Below are 12459 nucleotides of genomic sequence, written 5' to 3'. Positions count from 1 at the left end.
TGTTATATTCTGCAGAAAATATTCAACAAGCTGATGTACAATATTATGTCATGAGCTTGCCTAACATTTGCTTTTTGCTATAAACTGAAAAACATGAACACATAAAGGGCAGCAGAAGGGAGCCATGATGATTAAGAAGACACAAGTTCTAGAATCAGAGACCTGTGTCCTAATCCCAGCTCTGCAAGCTCTGTGACCTTGGGCAGGCTCCTAACCTTTCTGGGACTTCATTTCCCAGCTGTAAAATGAGGATGGAAAAATTAAAGGAGATCATTATGTAAAGTGCTTATTCCAGTGCCTAGCTCATAGCGAGCACTTTAATAGATGATAGTTATTATTATTAAACAGTATTTAAAGAGTATTATCCAAGAAAACCTTCCTTTCTTAGGGAGCATAGTTTGTGTTTTCCAGGATTTTCAGAAGTAATTTGATTGTTAGGTTGAAGGTGCCCTGTATCCTAAATGGATGTTTGATCGGGTGTTTGACTGACACATGACAATGGACAGCTCAGGCCAGCGTGGCTTGCTGCGGCAGCTGGTCTAAACCAGCTTTTGGAAAACATAATAAAGCCATCCTATCTGTACCAGCATTTTCTCCTACAGTTTTTCTAGACATTTGCTCACACGTCTAGAGATGTGAGTCTTCAGAAACGTGTTGGTCTTCCTGATAAAATCGAACCTTCCTTCTCTGAGGCTGGGAGTCGAGGGACCGTCTCCAGGTGGGGAGCTCAGCTGGATCTCACGTCCTGATGATCCTGCTTCCAAGATTGACCTTCCCCTTGGCAACAAGCCCTCATCCCACCACTGACACCACAGAGCAGGAAACCTCCCAACTCTCCATCCTCCAAGGTTGGCAGTAATTAAACGAAAGAGCAGGAGGAAGAATAGCTGACATCTGTGAACTGCTTACTGTGTACCAGGCGTTGAGCTCAGGCAGCTCCATGCCTTATCTCATTTAACCATCGTAGCAGCCTTGTGTCATAGTTACTATTATTGTCCCTGTTTAACAGATAAGAAAAATTAAGGCTTCAGGAGGTCAAGTACCTCACCCAAGGTCACAGAATAATGATTGAAGACACACCAGGGGTGTGTTCCTGGTGGTCTGTCTACTAGCCTGCGGAGACCGGGTGGGGACTGTGCTTGGATCCCGTAGCCCAGGCTCTTCCTTAGTGACCCTCCCCTCAGGAAAAGAGGGGGCGTCTGGAGAGGTACAGAGGATGCAGCTCAGGGTAGCTGAAGACACTGAGCAGCATCTCAGGTTCTTTTTGCAGCAGATCTGCCCGGTTTATTGTCATCTTCAGATACCCTCTTTTATTCTCATCTCCATAGATACATAGACAAATATGTCCACTCTTTTCTATCACAGTCACTTTGGGGGCATTTATATTTTTGTAGTTGTTTTGTTTTTAATCTCAGAGGTTTTCAGAGTAGTGCCAACAAATGCTAGGGCTAAGAGAGGCTCATGGCAAGCATTAAAAGCCAATTTATTTTTTAAGGAGGCTTATTATGGTTATTTGTAGTCGTTCAGATCAGGTCCCCTATTCAGTGTGGTGGCCTTTCCATGCAGTCAGTTGGGCTTCCAGCAGCCAGCTGGCTGGTTGGGGTCTTAGGGAGATGCAGCTGCAAAGACTATCTGCATTGTCTCTGGAAAGGGTCTGAAGTGATGCCCACCCACCAGGTTCCCGAGCTAGGAGAAGGTTGGGCCAAATTTTGTGAAGGGCATGGTTTCTGCTGCACAGAAATGAGATTCCTTTAATAAAAAGGAGGGAAGCTATTTCCACTTAACCTTCATTCGTTCATTCAACAAACATGCCCACTATGCACCACTTGGTGCCAGGTGCCATGCTGGGCACAAGGAGGGAGATAGTGAGCAAAAGCCGCATGGTCCCCATTTTTCTGGAGCTTGTCTTCTCAACATCAGCAGTACTGATTTTTTTGAGCCAGGTAACCCTTTGTTTGGGAGACTGCCCTATGCATCGTGGGGTGTTTAGCAGCATCCTTGTCCTCTACCCACTAGATGCCAGCAGCAATTATGACAACCACAAATGTGTCCAGGCATTGCTAAATGTCCTGGAGGGGGTAGGGTGGACAGAGTCACCCCCGGTTGAGAACCACTGGCCTAAAGGGAAGACAGACGAGACGGTGGCCAAAGAACGGCACAAGTGATGCATCATTTCAAAGGCAGTCGTGCTCTGAAGGCGTAGGAACACAGTCATAAAGAAAGCAGTTCACAGAGTCAGACTGGATTTAAAACCAACTCTCTTGGCGTGGACATATATACACACACACGCTACCAAAGGTAAAATAGATAGCTCGTAAGAAGCAGCTGCATCGTACAGGGAGAGCAGGTCGGTGCTGTGTGTCTACCTAGAGGGGTGGGACAGGGAGGGTGGGAGGGAGACGCAAGAGGCAGGGAATATGGGGATATATGGATATGTATAGCTGATTCACTTTTTGATACAGCAGAAACTAACACAACATTGTAAAGCAATTATACTCCAATAAAGATGTTAAAAAAAAATCAACTCTCTCAAATTATTCTTTAGTAACTTTCCAGTTCTTCCATTATTCGTTGGGTTATGCTTCTGGATGTAGAAATTCATAATGGAATTCCAAGAGAGTTTTTTTTTCTTTTTTTTTATTTCAGCCTCAAAATGGCCTTTCCAGCCCAGGGTCCATCATGGCCACTGAGAAGTTAGGGAAAACGGATGTGGCTGATGCTTTAGATCTTAGTAAAAAGCTGGTAGGTATACCCAGCATCAGTTCCCTCCTGTCCAAACCTGCGTGCCCTGCAGATAGTTTAAACATCAACTCCACATACATGTTTAGTTGTTACAGTAGCTCCACGAGACCCATCTCCTATCCCAGCATGGGCTGGAAATTGCAGAGCCCAATTCCTCGGAAGACTGGGTAGTAAGAATGAATGTTTATGTCTGTTGTCGTTCCCCCTCCCCCCCTCCCCCCAATTCTCAAAAAGGCATGGTGTAAATGGATGCGGGGGAAAATGAAAGTCGTACTAAAAGCCCCAAATGCACTCATTTGCAAAGCATGTGTTTCTTCTCTGCAACTGCAGAAAATGAATGAAACAGAATTAGACGTTTGCCTCCTCAAAGTGGCCACCAGCGGTCTTGGGCCAGGCCTCTTACCTGTGAAACGCTTTCTCGTAGTACTTGGATATGAGCAAAACCCTCGGGACTATGATGAACATCAAAGATATGTCAGGTCACGTGTCCATGAAACACCTCTCCCCAAAAGAGAGGGAGAGAGTCAAGCAGCTTCGACAAAGAGACCTCTACCTGGTGTTTGATAAGATCACCCTACTCAAGAACCAGCTGCAGAGAAAAGAGGAGCTTTTGAGACGATACGAGAAGGACATTGAACAGCTCAAGTATGGCCCATGTCCCTGGCAAAAGGCCCAGGCCTCCATTCTCCAGGCTAAACCTCGGGGCAGCTGCAGACCCGTAGGGACCAGGACAAGAGGACAGAGGCCTGGGTGTGGTGGGGGGGGGGAGGCGGGATGATGACTCAGGGCCTGATGGACCCAAGTCTCTGGGCAAGAAAGCAGCAGTTAAAGTACCCTACTCTTAAGGAATAAGGTGCACCTTTTATAAATGTGTCTGATGTTTCACCATGTGTGTGCTTTTCATAATTCCATCCTATTTTCAGTGGTATCCGTTCCCCCACCCTCTCTGGAAAATTGGGAGGGGCTGGTAGCATAACCTGTGCCCCCTTCATGCTGCACGTCCACAGCCAATGGGCTATTTATTCTGCCCTCTAGTCCCCACATCTTCAGCCTTCCCCCCACTTGTAATGAAACCGCGAAGCCAGGCATACATGGAAGTGTTCTGAGGATCTCCCAGGTCGGGAGCATTGGTGGTGAGTGAGAAAGCTGAGGAGAAAAGAGACTTTGTCTCTCCTGTGTGCTCAGGCAAAGTGTCGGTTCAGATGTACCAGTCACAGGTGGCAAAGCTGAAGGACGACATCTACAAAGAGGCCGAAGAAAAGGCGCTGCTGAAGGAGGCCCTGGCGCACATGGAAGAGCAGCTGCACCAGGAGAAGAGGGTCACCAGGGCGATCAGGCAGCAGAAGGTGAGAGGTCCCTGCTCGGAGCAGAGCCTCTGAGGCTGCCCCTCAGCTCCCTTTAGAAACAGCCAACTGAGGTCCCAGTGGGATCCAGGCAGCACAGAATGCATTCGCTCATTGCAAAGGAAAGTGGCAGAATAGCTTTAGCATTAGGCAGACTTAGGTTTAGACTCTTGTTCTGCCATTTACTGTGTGACTTCAGGCAGCTTTCTTTTTTTCTTTTTTTAACATCTTTATTGGAGTATAATTGCTTTACAGTGTTGTGTTCGTTTCTGCTGTATAACAAAGTGAATCAGCTATATGCATACGTATATCCTCAGATCCCTCCCTCTTGCGTCTCCCTCCCACCCTCCTTATCCCACCCCTCTAGGTCATCGCAAAGCGCCGAGCTGATCTCCCTGTGCTATGCGGCTGCTTCCCACTAGCTATCTGTTTTACCTTTGGTAGTGTATATATGTCCATGCCACTCTCTCACTTCGTCCCAGCTTACCCTTCCCCCTCCCCATATCCTCAAGTCCATTCTCTACGTCTGTGTCTTTATTCCTGGCCTGCCCCTAGGTTCATCAGAACCTTCTTTTTTTTTTTTTTTTTTAGATTCCATATATATGTGTTAGCTTAACCTCTCTGAGACTCATAGTCTAGCTTGCCTCTATTTTTTTAACTTTCTTTTTTTTAATTTAATTTTTATTTTATATTGGAGTATAGTTGATTTACAGTGTTGTGTTAGTTTCAGGTGTACAGGAAAGTGATTCAGTTATACATATACATATATCTATTCTTTTTCAGATTCTTTTCCCATATAAGTTATTACAGAATATTGAGTAGAGTTCCCTGTGCTATACAGTAGGTCCTTGTTGATTACATATTTTATATATAATAGTGTGTATATGTTAAACCCAAACTCCTAATTTATCCCTCCCCACCACATTTCCACTTTGGTAACCATAAGTTTGTTTTCAAAGTCTGTGAGTCTGTTTCTGTCTTGTAAATAAGCTCATTTGTATCATTTTTTTTAGATTCCACATATAAGTGATATCATATGATATTTGTCTTTGTCTGACTTACTTCACATAGTATGATAGTCTCTAGGTCCATCCATGTTGCTGCAAATGGCATTACTTCACTCTTTTTTATGGCTCAGTAGTATTCCACTGTATATTTGTACCACATCTTCTTTATCCACTCCTCCATCGACAGTTACGCTGCTTCCATGTCCTGGCTGTTGTGAACAGTGCTTTCTGAGACTCATAGTCTAGCTCGTCTGTATTTTTTTAACTTTTGATAATTCGTGTATTTTATCTTGTTCTTTCTATCCAGATAACTCTTTTTTCTACCAGTTTTATTGAGACATAATTGACACACAGCACTGTACTGAGCTTAAGGGTGTCCAGCATCATGATCTGACTTCCCTGCCTCCTGCAATGATGACCACAATCAGTTGAGTGAACAGCCCGAGTGTTTTTAAAGGCGGCGCTTCTGATTTTCATTGTTCTGCCAGGTGCCAGGGATACACCGAGGAATAAGCTCTTTGAGAATAAAGATTTGGGTTTGCTCTTCTGAGTAGCCAGAATAGTACTCCAGTCTTTCTGACTTGGGGCTGTGTATTTGTACACGCATGCTTGCGTGTATGTGTGTACATGTGAGTATGTGCTGTGTGTTGGCATGTGTGTGTATTTGTATGTGTGTGTTTGTTGCCTGCATGAGCTCTAAGGAGGCCAAGGTCATAGAAGGGTGCCCTCCTCCTCAACCAGGAGCTGATGGTCAGATAGTTCCTTGCAGAAGCCTGCCCTCCATCCTGCGAACATTCCAGGCAATAGGTTTCCAGACAGCAGGCTCTCTGGCTTAGAGCCCCAGAAATGAAAAGTGGCTGTCCTGCTCTGAGGGAGCCTGGATGTGGTGTTTCCAGTGCTCGCTGCTGTGAATTAAACATCACAGGCCTTAGTCTGCCTGTGTCATGGGGCTGCCTCAGGCAGAGGACAGTTTCCTTTCACACCAAGCAATGCCAGGGAGAGCTGGGCCAGTGACAGAGTTGTGACTTTCCCTTTAATGTGCCCTCTGGAGAGCTCACCCCACTCCAAAATGCCCCCCACCCCCGCCCCCAGGGCTTGGCAGACTAGGCCCCAAAGCAGAGACACCAGCCCACAGAATGGGACAGCGAAGGGCCCAAAAAAAGCCATTGTCATGTACTGAAAACCTGAGGATTTACATAATCAGGCTTACATGCATTATTCATGGGCTGCCTCATTCATACACAATGCAAGGGACGTGTCAGCCTGTTTGTCAGGAAGAAAACAATAATACATTTTAAAGTTTTGCTGGCTCCTAAAGGGCACTTGTATACATCTGTCTTGGCATCCGTTCCTTCCAGGGAGTATATCTTTGTTGTCTTTAAGCAGAAATGAACAGAAAATAGAATTCCTCTTTTCTAAGTTTTACACTTAGTATTTTCACAAGGAGCCTTAGTTTTTTAGCCTCCTGTATAAAACGTTGAAACTCTTCACCCGTTCACAGAGGTGGCAGTGTTGAAGCACTGAGAGAAATTACACACCTTAAGCTTCAGAATTGCACCCCCCCCAAAAAATGGAGTTTGTAGTTTTAATGTTTGACCATCTCTTCACCAAGCAGACCTTTCAAGAATCAAAAGTCCTATTTCCACACTAATATCTCTGGCTGTGAAAATGAGACTTGGTATAAGATGCTGGGCCTTCACAGCGAACTGGGCCTGTGGCTCTGTCCATGTGGCAGAGGGACGGGAACGAATCCACATCCCACATCCCTCGAGAAGCCGGCAGTGTCTCTCAGAGTTCAGAGGCCAGATTTGGAGTCAAACAAATAGGGTTCAAGCCCCACGGCTGCCCCGAATGACCCTGAGTAAGTGGCTTGACCTCTGTATCCCAGGTTCCTCAACAAAAGCAACCAAAACTGTTAGCAAGGGGCCTACTCCGTGGGGCAGCAGGAGGGTTAAATGGCAAAATGCCTGCAGTGCCTGGCACATCGCAAGCCCCGTTTCTAAGGGGGAAGAATAGGCAGCTCATGGATGGGTGCGGATTCCTCTATTTCTTTCAGGGAGCTTCCTGCCAGCCGACGCCTTCCCCGGTCCGCCCAAAGCCGCCAGCTCTTATGGGACGCGCTCTTCTCTTTGGTGAATACGACTAGGGCCACGGCCAAGAAAGGACCCAGATACCTTTTGTGAAAGGGCTAAGGCTGGGATTTTCAAGAGGAAATTTTTAAATGCACAGAAGTTGCCACTTGGGAAGCACGCAAGCCCTTTCTTAGGGCTTGAAGTGTAAGAAAGGCTGAAGGGCGCCGGCTGCTTCTGGCAGGAGAAGCCGCTCAGCTCTCCTGCCAGTCAAATCTCCAGCCAATCAATTCCTGGCTAGGGGGCGTGACCACTGCTTTGCCTTGTGGTCTCAGCCAGGAAAACCCCCTAACCTTCCCTCTGCTTAATTAGCTCAGATCCCTCTTCTTTAAGATGAGAATAAAAATGGCACCTAGCTCGTAGCCTTCCCAATGGGAGCTTGTATACAAAACCCTTAGCACATAGGACCACAAAGCATACATGCTCTCCTACCATCGTCATTATCCTCACTATTCTCTTTAACTCACTATCTTCTAAGATTTCCTTGGGCCCAGGTATTCTCAAGATTCTGGCTTCCTCCGTGCCACTTGTGTGTTTTGTTTGTTTGTTTGTTTGTTTTTCCTGTACACGGGCCTCTCGCTGTTGTGGCCTCTCCCGTTGCGGAGCACAGGCTCCGGACACGCAGGCTCAATGGCCATGGCTCATGGGCCCAGCTGCTTCGCGGCATGTGGGATCCTCCTGGACCGGGACACGAACCCGTGTGCCCTGCGTCGGCAGGCGGACTCTCAACCTCTGCGCCACCAGGGAAGCCCCACAATTGGTAGATGTTGTGTAGGAGGAGCGTGGGACGGGAGGGGCTTGGGGTGGTGCTCTTCCGCCCACAATGATGAAGTAGAACCATGTGGCCAGGCCTATGCAGCATACGGATAGAAGAAGGCTAAAGAAAAAGACCCTCCCCCACCCCCTTCATCACATCCCAGTGAGTTCAGTAAAGTTCAGGAAAAGCAGGTGCACAGGGGCCAGGCTCTGCCCTTCAGTGCCCAGCTGCCCACTGATGGAACTTAATCCAGGAAGGAATTTTGCAGCAATGTTCAAACTGGGGTTCCCTGGAGCCTTTGGGTGCCATGGAAAGGTGTGACTCTCAAAGCACACACACCTTTCTCCCGCCAGAGAAGCTTTCCGTTATCTTATACTCCAAGTTCCTCATGGGATTTTGCTTGGATAAACGGTTCTGCAAAAAAAAAGGGGGGGGATGGGGTGGGAGAGAAGAAGGCTGTTGGTTTAAAACTAACCCCTGCTCTATAATATGTGGGAATTTGGATAGTGATTGTCTCAACGGAGTTTGTGATAAATACCGAGTGGCTGCAGGCTCGAGGCGTTCTCCACGGAAAACGCCCGCAGGGCAATTGTCAGTTCAATACGGGCCCATCAGCCTTCACGCACAGTCCTCTGAGGGTAGAGTCAGCATCCTTCTGGGAGAATGGAAGAGTCTTGTAAGCACCTAGGCCCTGTCCCAAAAGACAGCCTTATTTCCTCCCTGAGTTTTGTGACTACCCGGTAGGGTTGCCAGATTGAGGGGAAAACAAACAAACCAAAAACACGATGCCCAGTTAAATTTTAATTTCAGATAAACAACAAAAGCTATTCAGTATAAATGTCCTAAATATTACACGGGGCATATTCACACTCACAAATTTGTTGGCTTCATTCTGAAATTCAGATTTAACTGGGCATCCTGTATTTTATCTGGCAACCCCTCCAACATTTACTGAGCACCAACTAGACACCAAGCAGGGAGGTTCTGAAGCAGGTGTCGCAAGATGGCAGCCCACAGATATATTCCATTTGGCTCATGGGATTTTGTTTTAAGTTACATTTCAAAATAGGGCAGTTTCCTGGAATACTCTGGATTTCCAGCTTCTCTGGGAAACTTGGAAGATCTGGCGACCCTAGGCCCACAGACCCACAAGCCACCCTCACAAGCCTCCATCTTCCAGGCCCCTTAGAAAGGCGCTGGGCTCGTGTGTTTGCTGCTGTCCACCACCACCCCAGCTCACTTCACCCACTTCTTTTACTTTCCTGGCCGCTGGAGGAATCAGGTTGGCGACCCCAGTGGATGCTCAGGGCTCTAGGAGAACGTCTCCTTCCTGACACCACTGCACATTCACCTGCGGAGTGTCAGTCTGCAAGGGAGACCCCAGTTCCCTCTCACTTTTGTGTCTCCAGTGCCTAGGGGATGCTCTTTCTTTGATGAGCTGCCCCTGAGGTGCAGGGTCTTGAGCAGATCAGGGTCAGCAAGAGTAATCAAACCCCAGGGGAGCGGCAAGCTCCAGGGTTTCAGTGATGCTGGCTTCCCAACAGGCCCCTGTAGTCCCTGCCAGGGAGGTTAGCCACTGGGGCTTTCAACATTTCCACTGGGTGGAAAGCCACTGGACATCGACAGCCTCTTCCACTGATCTAGGAGGCTCTGCTTCCAGCTAAAGCAGATCTGTCCTCCAAGAAGAATACAGTATCCTTCATAGCCTTCTTGGTTGACCACCTCCTTCTCTGCTGGAATCTGGAACAGAGATTCCCTAAAAGGTGCAGCAGGACAGTGTAGCGTTGCCCCAAAGCCACACCCACTTCTGCAGACCTCTATCCTCACCTCCTCACCTAGGAAGGCTCAACATTCCATCCAAATGGGTAGCATCTGAAAGTTGAGAAAAATCCATTTTTCTCTGATGCAAAAGGCAAAGAAGAACATAAGCTAAATTTTGTCAATATTCTTTCTGTGTTAAAGAGACGAATGTTTGGAGAGCTGATGAAGAACTCAAAGATGCAGAACTCACATTTCCAGGTGAGCCAGAAGAGAGAAGAGAGAAAACCCTAGAACGTCAGCAGGAAGCCCAGTTGACAGTTATCCCACATCTATTATGTATTGAGCATTTGGCATGTGCTGGGCACAGAGCCAAACACTCGACGTGCAGTATCTCTTTTAAGCTTCACAACAACCCTATGGGGTGGGTGTTGTTATTATACCCAATTGACAGATGAGGTGCCTGAGGCTCAGAGACTTTCTTTGTCCAGAGCCACACAGCTCAGTAGGAGAGCTGGGAATCAGTGCAGATCTGACACCCAGGTGAGTGCTAGCTTTTCCTCCTTTAGGTTATAAACCTCCAGGTAATAAACCTGATACATTTCCAGTGGCATTTCTCTGAAATTTCAAGGAAGCATCCTCTAGAATTCTCTTCAAAGTTGAGAATTAAGACTATGAAATCTTGAACATGTTGAAACATTGCCATTGACAAATCAGCCCTGGAACTGGAATTAAGCCAGTCCACGTTCCCACTTTGCAGACAGTAGAGGCGAGCTCTCAGGAAGCTAGAAAGCCAAACACATTTTGGTTGAATATGAGAGAGGAGACATTCAAGTTTGATAAAAGGCCACAGTCATGCTGAGGCAACCAAATTATCATGGGAAGAAACGAAGATATTCTAGGTGAGGGATATATTTGGAAATAGAAGCTTCTCAACCAGCATCCTTGTGCTAAGACCAGAAGGTGGTTACTCCCCAGAGCAGGATGTTAAGAGGATAGAGAGCATCCTGAGGGCCCCACTTGATCTGAGACGTTTGCCACCCTGCAAAGTGGAAACGACTGGAAGTTTGTAACTTATTCACTCACATATATGACTGAGCTGGGAGGAGGCAGAAACTGCCCTACATCTGGGTTTTGTCTGAGGACCACCTGGGGATGTGAAATGGCAGAGAAGATATTGGGATGGGTCCCGGATGTTGTGGGAACATTGTGCTTCTCTGAGATGTGAGACGCCCTGGAACTTCACGCTGCCTCTGGCTTTAACAGAAGCGGGGCAGATGGTGCTTCGGCTAAGAGCAAAGAGCCAGCTTCCCATTCTCCCTGACCTCCAGCCTGAGCTTAGAAGTTTGGTGTCTAGGATCTCCTCAGTACAGAAAGGTTTCCTCCAGGTTCCTTGCCAAGTGTAACTTGGGCGACTCCTTCCCCAAGAGTGGGCCTTGGGCTTCCCTGGTGGCGCAGTGGTTGAGAGTCCGCCTGCTCATGCAGGGGACACGGGTTCGTGCCCCGGTCTGGGAAGATCCCACATGCCGCGGAGCGGCTGGGCCCGTGAGCCATGGCCGCTGAGCCTGCGCGTCCAGAGCCTGTGCTCCGCAACGCAAGAGGCCACAAAACTGAGAGGCCCGCGTACCACAAAATAAAAAACAAAGGGGGGGAGGGGGCTTTTTTAAGGATATAGGGGTGAGTGCCTCATAAAAACTGGGAGCTGAAAGACAGCCTGGCCTCGAAATAGAACTGGTAAGCCATCAGATCTCAGGCATCATCTCTTTTACACACACACAAGCATGCGCACACGCACACACAGGCCGTATCTCCTCTCTGTGTCTCTGCGTGGCTTCCCTGATCTCTGCTCTCTCCAGTCATGTGACAGGAAGGAATGACCTCACGGTCCCCCAGTTCAAAGGACCAGCCCAGGAAGCAAATAGCATCTTAGAGCCCATAACCCCAAACCCTGGGAGTGACCATCTTAAAAGCCCAGCCCGTGCCAAGTGCCCGATCAGCTATGACCAGGGACAGAGTCACACACATGGCTGCCTGGATCCAGGAGTAGTGCTCAGAAAAGGGTTAGACAGACCCCCTAGAGTATGCTGCATTTTACCCTCCTAAGACATCAGAGACATAAGGCATTCAGTTCAGTAACAGCTTTTCGAGAGAAAGTCCATCCCAATGAAATTGCCTATAATGGTGGATCATTTTACCTTCGTTTTGCTCACGTCTATGTGTGTATATAAATATTTTCTACAACAAAGATTTTATTTTCAGTAAAAAAAAAATGCCATTTGAGAAATATTTGGGGATCTCCCTACAATTATAGAGTTTGGGCATTTGTTGCTCTTGCTTGTTGTAGGTTGGAGCCAGAAAAGGCACCCCAAAGATGGACCAAGGAAGGGAGATGCTGAAGAGAGAAATGTCCAGCAAATCCAGCCAGAGCCTTCTGTTTTCTAAACCTGGTGGAAGGAACTAGAAACGTCATCCCGCTGGGCCTCGCGTGATCCTCCATGAGTCAGTGTAACTCTTCTGCGTCAAACTACTAAGATGCTTTTTTGGGACATTAAAGGTTGCTACCCTAGTGTGTTGCTTCCTAGACTGGTATTTTGCACAATACTGTATTTTGGAGTGTGTGAGGAGAGGGGTTCTTTTCACAGATATTACGAATGCAAACATACGCAGGCGTATGAAGAATAAGTTTGAAATTCAGACTCCTAGGCCTGGTAGATACAATTATG

The 12459-nt window shown here is 47.4% G+C and overlaps 1 protein-coding gene across 1 annotated transcript in view; it reads left to right on the top strand.

Moving 5' to 3' along the window:
• FHAD1 (forkhead associated phosphopeptide binding domain 1) overlaps positions 1–12224 on the top strand; it is a 133082-nt gene extending 120858 nt beyond the window's left edge. Inside the window, 4 exon segments of the mRNA XM_081255905.1 lie at positions 2647–2742; positions 3167–3392; positions 3928–4088; positions 12081–12224. Of these exon segments, the coding sequence (XP_081112031.1) occupies positions 2647–2742; positions 3167–3392; positions 3928–4088; positions 12081–12197 (600 nt within the window). The 3' untranslated portion in view covers positions 12198–12224.
• Positions 12225–12459: the final 235 nt, after the last annotated feature.

Source organism: Mesoplodon bidens (genome assembly GCF_964165515.1).
Source record: "Mesoplodon bidens genome assembly, chromosome: 2".
NCBI lineage: Eukaryota > Metazoa > Chordata > Mammalia > Artiodactyla > Ziphiidae > Mesoplodon > Mesoplodon bidens.
This window is presented reverse-complemented; position numbering and strand designations above follow the sequence as displayed.